This window comes from Balaenoptera acutorostrata, chromosome 5 (genome assembly GCF_949987535.1).
Source record: "Balaenoptera acutorostrata chromosome 5, mBalAcu1.1, whole genome shotgun sequence".
In the NCBI taxonomy this organism is placed as follows: Eukaryota; Metazoa; Chordata; class Mammalia; order Artiodactyla; family Balaenopteridae; genus Balaenoptera; species Balaenoptera acutorostrata.
This window is the reverse complement of record NC_080068.1, coordinates 1,909,596-1,922,471: the sequence shown is the minus strand read 5'-3', so window position 1 is coordinate 1,922,471 and position 12,876 is coordinate 1,909,596. Positions and strand designations below refer to the sequence as shown.

The 12,876-nt window shown below is 38.4% G+C and overlaps 1 protein-coding gene across 12 annotated transcripts in view; it reads right to left on the bottom strand.

The window, feature by feature from the left end:
- Positions 1–12,876, bottom strand: part of GRIA2 (glutamate ionotropic receptor AMPA type subunit 2) — a 164,772-nt gene that overhangs the window by 75,287 nt on the left and 76,609 nt on the right. For all 12 annotated transcript variants that reach the window (XR_009008434.1, XR_451179.2, XM_007184152.2 and 9 more), the window contains one exon: positions 4,716–4,955. Coding sequence is in view for 10 of the 12 variants with exons in the window: in XM_007184152.2 (XP_007184214.1) it covers positions 4,716–4,955 (240 nt within the window). In the remaining 2 variants the exon portion in view is untranslated. The remainder of the gene's footprint in view (positions 1–4,715; positions 4,956–12,876) is intronic.

Sequence of the window (12,876 nt, the reverse complement as noted above, 5' to 3'; positions counted from 1 at the left end):
ATAAAAAACACATTTTGATTAAGTCCTGGTTCAAATGTAGTACATGTGTATCCAAAGACAAACCTATATTGAATGCATTAACATAGGCAACCCCATGACTATATCTCAAATGTGTTGAAGATCCATCTACCTACTGTCCCTGCCATCTACCTCCTCTCTCTGGAACTTTTAGGAAGGGTGTGGGGTTATCCATTGACGAGTGCCAGGCTGCTGCCACATGACTTGGATAAAGAGAAGACACCAGCATTCCTAAAGGGTCACAGGGCACCAAGTGAACAGTTTCAGCGATCCTCTCACCGGTAAACTTGAAATAGTCAAAAACCTATACAAAGATCAGAATGCATCCATGTCTTCCTTTTTCTACAATTGGGATGTAGGCTCCTGGACTTGTTGCTCGGCCTTTGGATGTATAGTTGGAATCAGGAAAGGTTTCATTGGCAGTCCTAGTTAAAAGCAGTGCAAAGAAGAAGCATAGAAAAACTGTGTCTTTTTCATCTAGCTTGTATTCAGTGCAGAATGTTGGACAGCCATTCTCATGCTTGGGCTATTCAAAAGAACATCAATTCATATATTTAGAAATTAAAATTTAACAATATGTTTACCTGATCTAGACTCTCAGAAAATTAAAGATTATTAAAAACAAATCCTTACAGTCAAGGACCTGGAAAGAGTGCCACATCAAAAACAGACAAAACTCTTTGAAATTGAGGCATATGGAGACATAACTTGAAAGATCAAATCATGGAACCTATTTTTAAAAGCACTCATAATATAGTAAGGGCACACAGATTCATTCTCAAGTCGTGTAACACAAAAACAAGGAGGTACTTCCTTAAAGTGTAAGAGAAATGGGTTAAGGACCATAGGGGGAAATAAACAGTTCATGTGATAAATGTATGAATAAATGTTTTAAAATGTGATATGACAGCAAAGCTATAACAATTGTAATTAATAAGAAAAAATCAGAGAGCAAACATGCCATTTCCACGAGTCAAGTAAAACATTACATAAAGGTCAAGTCTTGTGCCAGTATTTTGAGTCTTACACATTTATCTCTGAAAATAGATTCAGATGAAAAGCCAGTGTAATACTCTTCATATTAAAACATGACTATCCATTTGAAAATATCTTGAAAATGTATCCATAATGTCAGTTGTGGCTTTAATATATAATTACTTAATATTATCACTGTAATGTTGACCTCTCCACAGATGCACTCGAACTCAAATCAATTTGTATAATTTAATGATTGGAGATTATCGCGTCATTCCAAGTTCATTTAATATTCCTAAAGTGTTAATAAAATCCTTAAAAATGTCTCAGGTTCTTTTCACAAGTACGTAAGTCCATCCATCATCATCCAATCCATAGTGGCGCTGAAGTGTGTTCCTAAAGTGAAAACGCCGCCTTGCACCTAGTCAAAGAGTAGCGAGAATTCATCTCTGATCCTTCAATTTAGCAAGCAAGATTCAGGTTCTCATATCATCTCAAACTTAAAATACACAGATGCTCAACTCATTCATTTAATAATGCGATTTATTGACATCAACTCTGTGCTAGCATTATCTTAAGCGCTGTATGTACAGTTTAGTGGGTACTGCCAGGGCATTGCCTTCCTGGGCTTAGAGCCAGATCTTAAATTAAAAGAATAAAGCTTAGTCTGTGTGATTAAAACAGTCCCTAGAATATACTAGGAGTTCACTTCTTGGGTGAAAGAATGAACATCAGTATTAATTATAAATTGTGATAAGTACTATGTAGGAAAAGAAAAGATTGCTTTGAGAGGAGATAACAATATGAAATGCACCTCTGTGGGAATGTTATATAAACTAAGACCTGAAGGAGAAAAATTTAGAAGTCTGTGCAGAGATTCAAGGTGAAAGAATTTGGTGCATCTGAGAAAGTGAAAGAATATTAGTGAGATGGGTTTAGCCTAGTGAGTGAGCAAGGCAGTAGTATAAGTGGGCAGGAACCAGATACTATGAAACCTTACAATCATGTTAAGAAATTTCAGTTTTATCCTCATTATAACGAGGAGCCACTGGAGTATTTTAAGCAAAGGAGAAATGTGGTCAGTAAAGCATTTAGAGGCATTCAAAAAATAGAGCTACCATCTGATCCTGCAATCCCACTCCTGGGCGTATACCCAGAGAAAACCATAATTCGAAAAGATACACACACCCCAATAACCATTGCAGCACTATTTACAATATCCAGGACATGGAAGCCACCTAAATGTCCATCAATAGAAGAATGGATAAAGAAGATGTGGTACATATACACAGTGGAATATTACTCAGACATAAAAAAAGAATAAAATAATGCCATTTGCAGCAACATGGATGGACCTAGAGATTATCATATTCAGCGAAGTAAGTCAGACAAAGAAAGACAAATATATGACATCACTTATATGTGGAACCTGAAAAGATGATACAAATGTACTTATTTACAAAACAGAAACAGACTCACAGACATAGAAAACAAACTTATGGTTACCAAAGGGGAAAGGTGGAGGGGAGGGATAAATTAGGAGTTTGGGATCATGTACACACTACTATATATAAGATAGATAAACAACAAGGACCTACTGTATAGCACAGGGAACTCTACTCAATATCTTGGAATAACCTATAATGGAAAAGAATCTGAAAAAGAATGGATATATGTATATTATAACTGAATCACTTTGCTGTACACCTGAAACTAACACAACATTGTAAGTCAACTATACCCCAATATAAAACAAAATTAAATTAAAAAATAAATAAAAGCATTCAAAACTTCTGGCTCCTTTATGGAAAATGGATTGAAGAGGAACAAGTACAGAAACGGAAAGGTGAAGGATGAACAAATGGGGCTGTCCTGGCCCGGAGTCATGACAATGACACAGAAGAGTGGCTAGGAGTAAAAGACATTTAGATGGTAGCAATCCTACGAAGAGGAGACAAGAGTGAAAGAGGTCGTAGCAGAGGGCAAGAGGAAGGTAATGATAAGCCGTGTATCACCTTGCTCAGGCTGGGCAGAGGGCAAGCAGAGGGCAAGAGGAAGGTGACGATAAGCCCTGTACCACCTTGCTCAGGCTGGGCAGAGGGCAAGCAGAGGGCAAGAGGAAGGTGACGGTAAGCCCTGTACCACCTTGCTCAGGCTGGGCAGAGGGCAAGAGGAAGGTGACGGTAAGCCCTGTACCACCTTGCTCAGGCTGGGCAGAGGGCAAGCAGAGGGCAAGAGGAAGGTGACGATAAGCCCTGTACCACCTTGCTCAGGCTGGGCAGAGGGCAAGCAGAGGGCAAGAGGAAGATGATGGTAAGCCCTGTACCACCTTGCTCAGGCTGGGCAGAGGGCAAGCAGAGGGCAAGAGGAAGGTGACGGTAAGCCCTGTATCACCTTGCTGAGAAGCATGCTTCAGAGCCATCAAGCACACCGGAATCCGTATTTACTCTCCACTGTTCTGTGTTTGAGTTGTTCACTCCCCACGTGTATAGCAAGGCTCTCCCTTGTCAGAGCAGGGGGAAAGCTGTTGACAGAGTCTCTCTTCTCAGCGTGTACAGTGCTGACTGGCTTTCCCGCGGAGGCTTCTCGTTCTCAGGGCCGGAGGCCGGGACAGGGAATCGGACCCCAGGCTGGAGCACGCCAGGCTGTGACTGCTGTAGCCAGTGTCTCCAGACTGATCGACTGATGGTGGAGAAGCGCGGCAGCTGGCTCTCCGCTTGGCCGCCCTTGCAGGTAGGCACGGTGCCCTCTCCTGGTAGAAGCAGGCTTCCGGTGTTCACCTGAACGTCTAAAGCAAGTTGCTTCGTGGACACGCTGGTATCTATTAGGTGCTCTGGCAATGGTGGTTGTCAATACTCTGAGTCTGTTGGTGGATACTCTCTCGAGAAAAATCATCTACGCTCATGTGCACAAAATGTTCATTCGATGTTGCAAAGTACACAGACCCACTGAGGCTGAATCACAGACCCAGGAATGGTTAGAAAGATCTGAAATTCTACGACACGTAAGTCAATCAGGTCCACTAATACCAAACTTCACAACAAATGATGCGGGAAACACAAAGGAAGTACCCTTACCCCTGAAATAAAAACTAGTAAAATGAGCCAAGACTCCATCTAATTGGCATGCTAATCCAAAACATCTCCTCGTAAATAGCTGTAGAAGAGCTGCTGTCAAAAGACCTGAGTTCAGCTGAACCACACAGGGGTGGCTCATGAAAAAATCAACTTCTCTGACATTCAGGGATCTCATTCTAAAGCAGTGTTAATAACAACTGTCCCTGCCTGATAATATTTTTGCATGTGGAAATATTTAATGTCTATACATTTCTGTAGACGTTCTTATTTATATATTTATTCAAATCTTACTTAAACCAATTTTCAAGGCCGTCACTTCACTGACCCTAGACTGAGAATACAGTCATCCTAGGGTCTTAGCTGCTGGTACCAGAAAGTGCTTTGTGCATTACAACTGAACATTCGGGCATTGTGTGAACACAATCTATCTCTGTAAATGGTACATCCACAACACTTTTGCTTGTTTGTTTTACTCTAAATATGTTACTCAGGTTTTGAGTTGCATTACTCATTTACACAGCATAATTAAGCCAAGTTACCCTTGGACTTCAACACACTTACATAGCCCTATAAAGTCACATGTAAGTGTCAACTGTGGGCACTGAATTTGACCCATTACAAAGGGAGAGGGATATTGTCACTTACCTCTGTCACTGTCGTAGAGGTACGCAAACTTGTCCCATTGGTAGTACTCAATCAAGCTGAGAAGAGCTCCTTTGAGGTCTGGTCGCATCTGAATGACAAATGGATGGGTGCCGTCTGTCGGGAAGCTGGGAGTGATGAAGGACACATGGAGCGTTCCACAAAATGATGTGATGGTGTTTACGGACTTCTTGTCATAAAATCCAAAAATAGCATATACTCCTCTTGAAAACTGGGAGCAGACTAGAAGAACAGGGGAAATAGAAAGGATAAATCATTGAAATCGGCATACAATCACATGCATTTGCTTGAAAGTTAATGCCCTTTTACATAAAATACAAAAGAATCAACATATTGAAAAATACAGAGAGTTGTTATCAATAATTCATCAAATTTTTTAGCACTTATTTACTTAACACCCTACTTGAGGAATTCAAAGAATTATAAAGCATTACAAAATAATTCTGGCTATGGGACTATATCAAACTTAAAAGCTTTTCTACAGTGACAGAAACCGTCAACAAGTTTGAAAAGGCAGCCTACTGAATGGGGGAGGAGATTTTCAAATCCTACATCTTATATGGGGTTAATATCCAATATATACAAATAACTCATACAACTCAACATCAAAAACAAAAACAACCCAATTAAAAAATGGGCAGAGGACCTGAATAGACATTTTTCCCAAGAAGACATACAGATGGCCAACAGATACATGAAAAGATGCTCAACATCACTAATCATCAGGGAAATGCAAACCAAAACTGCAATGAGCTATCACCTCACACCCATTAGAAAGGCTGTCATCCAAAAGACAACAAATAACAAATGTTGGCAAGATATGGAGAAAGGGGAACCCTCGTGTACTGTTGGTGGAAATGTAAATTGGTGCAGCCACTATGGAAAACATTATAGAGGTTCCTCAAAAAATTAAAAATAGAACTACCATACAATCCAGCAATTCCACTTCTGGGTATTTTTCTAAAGAAAAAAAAAAAAAAAACAATAATAATGTACCCCAATGTTCATAGCAGCATTACTCACAATAGCTAAGACATGGAAGCAATCTAAGTGCCCATCAATAGATGACTGGGTAAAGAAGATGCAGTGTATTACACAATGGAATATTACTCAGGTATAAAAAGTAATAAACTTTTGGATAGACCTAAAGGATACTGTGCTAAGTGAAATAAGTCAGACAGAGAAGGCAAATTGTGTATGCTTTTATTTCTATGTGGATTCTAAAAAACAGACTAACAAAAAAGAATAAACATAGCAAAACAGAAACAGAGTCATAAATACAGAGGACAAACAGATGGTCACCAGAGGGGAGGGGAGGGGGTGAGTGAAGCAGGTGAGGGAGCTGGAGAGGGACAAACTTCCAGTTTCAGAATAAATCAGTCACGGGAATGAAACGTACATTGTGGGGAATATAGTCAATAATAGTGTGTATGGTGACAAATAGTAACTACACCTATCTTGGTGATCATTTTGTAATATACAGAAATAACGAATCATTATGTTGTGCACCAGGAACTAACAGAGTGCTGTTGGTCACTTACACTTCAAAAACAATACTGATGTGTATAAAATGTATGACTAATAAGAACCTGCTGTATAAAAAAATTAATAAAATTAAATTAAAATATTTAAAAAAAAAAACCAACAAGCAAACTCATAGAAAAAGAGATCAGATTTGTAGTTATCAGAGTTGAAGGCCAGGGGAGAAGAAACTGGATGAAGGTAGTCAAAAGGTACGAAATTCCAGTTCTACATGATAAATAAGTACTAGGGATGTAACGTACCGCAGGAGAAATGTAATTAACACTGCTGAATGTTATATATGAGAGTAGTTAAGAAAGTAAATCCTAAGAGTTCTCCTCACAAAGAAAAATTTTTAAATTTTTCTTTTATTTTGTATCTATATGAGATGAATTTTCACTAAACTTATTGTGATAATCATTTCATGATGTATGTAAGTCACATCATTACGCTTCATACCTTAAACTTATACAGTGCCGTATGTCAATTATAACTCAATAAAACTGGAAGGAAAAAAAAGAATATGTACACATTCTTATTTAACAAGCCATGTAAGTATAAACATATTTTAGGACAGCCCCATAAAAAAAAGAATACAAGTAAAAATCATTAGTTATAAAGAACAAACTGCAATTACCTGGGATTTATACATATTCATAATAACTCATTCCTTGTATTATCTGATTTTTTTAAAGGCTTTGTCGTGCTAATGATGCTTTTATACTACAAGATCGGCGTGCTTATGAAAAGTCCTAACGCTGACCGAAACCCCTTTAAGGGAAGATGGATGCAGAGCTGGTACCGCACACAGAAACATGTCACCCAAAAGGGACATCTTCCACCTTGAGAAACCCAGTCAAGGAGCAATTGTGTGACGCTCAGAACTCCTAATTTTTTTAATCTTTCCCACAAACTTAACTCATCCCATGTGTTCTGCTCCATGCAACACAAAGAATATTATCAACATACTTTGGTATAGAATCATCATTCTTTAAAAAAAAAAAGACAATATTTTATTTGGAAGTCCCCATCACTCCCACAATCCCTTGTTCTTTACCAGTACTTGTAGTTCAGTGAAGGACCTTCCCCCAATCCCTCCCCCACAGTCAGACCATCACTAAGTCATGGTCATTCTAATACCTAAATATACTCAAAGGTGGTCCCCTTATTTCTCTCTCCATTCCAACCATCCTAGTTCACTAATAGCATACACCATGTATCTTGGGCTTGCCTTGTGGCCTGGCATGGTACATGAACTCATTTATTTCTTATGCTAACCCTCGAGGTAGGAAAGATTATTATTCCCAAATTACTGATAGGAAAATTGAAACATAGGGAGATTAAGTGACTTACCCAAGGTCAGACAGCTAGTAAGAGATGCTGTACTCAAACCCAGACAGGCAGATTCAGAGTCCGCACTCTTAACTAATGGATAATATTGTGTTTCTAACTCAGATTATTGGAATACCTACCCAACTTTCCTCCTTCATCCAATTATGCCCCTTCCATTCACTTCTCCACAATATAACCAGAATAATTTTTTGAAACACAAACTTGATCCTATCTCTCTGAGAAGTAAGGGTTACTTTGTCCGAGAATAATCCCTGCAATGCACAATACAAACCACACGTGCCACAGCACTTACGACAACCAATTCAGGTCAACCACATGCTTTGAGTGAATGAATAGCTGATATTTTTTAATCGCAAAGTTAATTTCGATCCAAAATATGAAAGTCAGCTCTCCAGTAACATAATCTAACAACCCAAAACATAATACCAAGCATCCTTGTAAATTAATTAAACCTCATTTAAAGGATAAGGCCAATACTATCATATTTCATTTTATTTTACTCACAAAAATAAATGGTCTATAGAAAAAGTAGATTTGTTTCATGAATAAGAGCATTGCTAAAATATATAGATTTGAATAGCCAATTGCAGACAATCAATAAATGATGGGCAATAATTTTTAATGACTATTGTGTGATATGAAATGAAAGGAAAGCTAGATTGGCCAGTTCTCTGAGTGGCCCTTATTCATCAGATGTTTCAATTTTCCTCTAAATATTTATTAATCTTCAACTCACTTCTGCCTTTCTAACATAAGATGTTTCCTGGGATTTCTAGGTTATGTCTGTGTAATGTGTCGACTGACCTCTTTACTAACAATCTTCTGCAGAACAGACTGATATGTCTCAGAAAACAGCTGTATGTATTTCTTTACATTTACTCTAATACTTTAACATAAAGCAAAGATGAGATTCCCGACTTTTATTCATATTTATGCTTTTGTCCTTGTCTGAGAACAGATGCTGAAAGCCACCTTTAATGTGTTTGACTGTGCTCATTCCTGACTTACGTGAAAAATCCCTTTCACTGTTCAAACCCTTCTGGGCAAACTCCGCCATGATTTCTTATTTCATGCACGGATATATGTGTCCTGACGTGCATATCTTAAATCTTAAGCTTGTTCAGAAATTGTTGACTCCATAGGACGTATAAAAATGAGAAGTTGCTCTAAAATTCTCTCTGGGTCTATTTTATTTCATTTCCTGCAAGTGTTGGCATGTCACCTAAAAGCTATAGGAATATCAGGCAATATGATTTATTAATGAGACCTCCTCATCCATCCTCAGTGAAATCGCCTGGTAAAGGAAGCCACTGTTTGAATACACAGTCTGAATAAGAAGCCATATCTTTCATTTCCCATTTGTTTTAGACTCTGGAGTGAGTTGTCAAGGGGCCTCCTGGCTGTCGTGACCATCTGGAAACACCTGGCATTGGCCCAAGCATGGGCACAAGCTGCGCAAGACTTCATCAGAAACGACAATTCACCTAACTCAGAAGGCACTTTTTTTCATGCAGTTCAGCTAATTCTCCAATGGCCATAATTGTGGAACCATGGCCGCTCCCTCCTGACTATCCCAGCCACCTCTCAGCCTTTTCCCCGTGTCCTTTATCTCGTCAGGGCACATATTCAATTGTCCACTTGCCTACAGCTTCTATTTTCCTAGATATCTCTCTCTGTGTCCCTTTACCACACACACAATGAACAGCCATTTGGTCGACATTGCTCTCTCTCCTGACCTTACGTCTGCCATTGTCCCTGTCCCCCAAAATGATAAGGATATCATTGCGTTTACACCCAGGACTCAGTCAGAATGCTGACCTGAGCTAAGGCATTTTGCTTACCCAGTTTGCAGTGACCACCTCAGGATGAAAATCTGAGTGTTGTATTCCTAACACTCTATCCCCTGAATATCAGCGTGTTTGCATGCTAATACTGATCTTCTCCCCAATACAGCACAGATACAAGACCCTACTGACCTAAGACACAAGAACATTAGTTCTCTACTTTGAAAGGACTCCTCCTTTGATTAGAAATGAAATTACTCTTTTTCATCTCTACCTTATTCTCCAGCAATACTCCAAAGTTCAAAGCCATTTCCTTAACTTATATCCATCCTCAAAGAAGGAAGATTTACTATCACTATCGCTATCACTATTCAAATGATGTGTCACAGCTCTGGAACCAGTTTCAAAAGACAACTTTGTAAAATGAGTTAGATAACATCGCACCCTATATAGATAACATCGCACCCTATATAGATAACATCGCACCCTATATATCGTCACCTTGTTCTGTGTCACCTCTGGGGGCAGAGGAAGGAGGAGAAAGCTCTCAGTTTCACCTCTAGATTCATGACCCTATGAAACACTATTATAAATTTCTGAATAATTATGCTAATTAGGATTAGATTTGCGTTTATTGTCTTGAAACTCTAAGCTAAATGTAAGGTTGTTCTCACTGAGTACGACTTTAATTAAATATTTAATATCAACTTTGAGAAACTCAGCAAAGGCAAGTCCTTTTAAAAGATGCTTTAGGTCAAACAGCAGAAATGATAATCTCCTGGGTGTAGATAACTTGCTGATTATTCCACTTTTTACTACAAGCCCAGGTGATAAAAGCCAATAACAAGGCTGATGGTGCATCCAACTTGCATCTTTTTCTCTTGGGTCATTCTGCTCATTGGTGCTGCTAATGTACCACACTCCATACAGTCTGGAGAACCTTGCATGGTTATTTAGTAGGAAGAGAGAAGAATAGAGCCTGATGTATTTTTGTTTAACATTTTTTTATATTTAGAAGTTGCCATTCACTGCTGTGAGACCCACAGTCTGCTTCATAAGCAGGAATGGCGCTTTGCAGCTTGTGCAAAGTCTGGTGAAAGCTGCATCACCAAGCAATATCGACCTCAAAATTTGGAGACCGAAGAAAATCTCTCTCATCTTTCATCACACAACTTCTGGCATTATCTCCTTGTAAACAGTGACCCCAATTTTACTATTGAAATCTCCCTTAAGATCCCCTAAGCACTAAATCTAATAATTTTTTCAGATCTAGCTTTCTTGGCCTCTTTGAATTTATTAATCAAAAACTTGATTCTATGTTTCCATACAAAATTTAAAATTATTTGTTCTCATTCTATGAAAAATGCCATGGGTATTCTGACAGATATTACACTGAATCTACAGATTGCCTTGGGCAGTATGCTCATTTTAACAATATTAATTCTTCCAATCCAAGAACACGATGTTATCTTTCCATCTGTTTGTGTTGACTTCAATTTCTTTCATCAGTGTCACATAGTTTTTTGTGTACAGGTCTTTTACCTCCCTGGGTAGGTTTATTCTTAGGTATTTTATTCTTTTTGATGTGTTGGTGCTCAACATCACTAATCGTCAGGAAAATACAGATCAAAACCACCATGAGATATCACCTCACACCTGTCAGAATGGTTATCATTAAAAAGAATGCAAATAACAGGTATTGGTGAGGACGTGGACAAAAGGGAACACTCATACACTGTGGGTAAGGCTGTAAATTGGTGCAGCTGCTATGGAAAACAACACGGAAGCTTCTCAAGAAAACTAAAACTAGAACTACCATATGATCCAGCAATTCCACTCCTATGTATATATTCAAAAACAAAAAACCAAACAAACAAAAACACTCATTCAAAAAGATACGTGCACCTTGTTGGTCATAGCAGCATTATTCACAATTGCCAATATATGGAAGCAACTTAAGTGTCCATCAACACATGAATGGATAAAGAAGCTGCGGTACATATATACAATGGAATATTACTCAGCCATAAAAAATGAAATGTTGCCATTTGAAGCAACATAAATGGAATTAGAGGGCATTATGCTAAGTGAAATAAGTCAGAGAAAGATAAATACTGTATAATATCACTTATAGTGGAATCTAAAAATACAACAAACTTGTGAATATAACAAAAAAGAAGGAGGCTCACAGATATAGAGAACAAACTAGTGTTTACCAGTGAGGAGAGGGAAGGGTGGAGGAGCAATACAGGGGCAGGGGATTAAGAGGTACAAACTGGGCTTCCCTGGTGGCGCAGTGGTTAAGAATCTGCCTGCCAATGCAGGGGACACGGGTTCAAGCCCTGGTCTGGGAAGATCCCACATGCCATGGAGCAACTGGGCCCGTGAGCCACAACTACTGAGCCTGCGCGTCTGGAGCCTGTGCTCCACAACGTGAGAGGCCGCGACAGTGAGAGGCCCGCGCACCGCGATGAAGAGTGGCCCCCGCTCTCCGCAACTGGAGAAAGCCCTCACACAGAAACGAAGACCCAACACAGCCAAAAATAAATAAATAAATAAATAAATTTATTAAAAAAAAAAAGAGGTACAAACTATTAGGTATAAAATAAACTACAAAGGATATGTTGTACAACATGGGAACTATAGCAAATATTTTATAATAACTACAAATGAAGTATAACCTTAAAAAATTGTGAACTACTATATTGTACTCCTGTAACTTATACAATACGTCCATCAACTGTACTTCAATTAAAAGAAAAATATCTGGCCAATAAGAAAAAAAAAAACTTGCTTCTAGAAATGCTCTCTCTTTCCGCTGCCACTAGCAGTGCTCTCGTCCACTTCCTTCTCCACATGGCTACCAAGTAAAGTGATATCATCTTGGTGCTCTTGCTCTCCCTATAATTACCTTTCACTCTTTTTCCCCCTATGTCCCAAATTAAATTTATCCTTAGAGGTCTCATCCCTTTTAACAAGGTTAAGTTCAACTTTTTATGCATGCTTCCCAAACCTCCATATCACCTCTGTTGTCTCCTTTTATCTATTTATTTACTGAGCAACTTATACTGTAAACATTCAGTGTGACAAGCATGGTGTTAAGTTTAGAAAATGCCACAGGATAGATATAGTACATTCTCCTTTTTAAAGTATAGTTGATTTACAATATTAGGTTGCTTTCAGGTGTATAACATAGTGGTTCAACATTTTTATAGATTATACTCCATTTAAAGTTATAAAATAATTGCTATATTTCCTTGTGCAGTACAATATATCCTTATTGCTTATTTACTTTATACATAGTAGTTTGTATCTCTTAATCTCACACACCCATCTTGGCTTCCACCCTTCCCTATCCCCACTGGTAATCACTAGTTTGTTCTCTATAACTGTGAGTCTGTTTCCATTTTATTATATGCAATCATTCGTTTTATCTTTTAGATTCCAAATATAAGTGATAACATACAGTATTTGCCTTTCTCTGG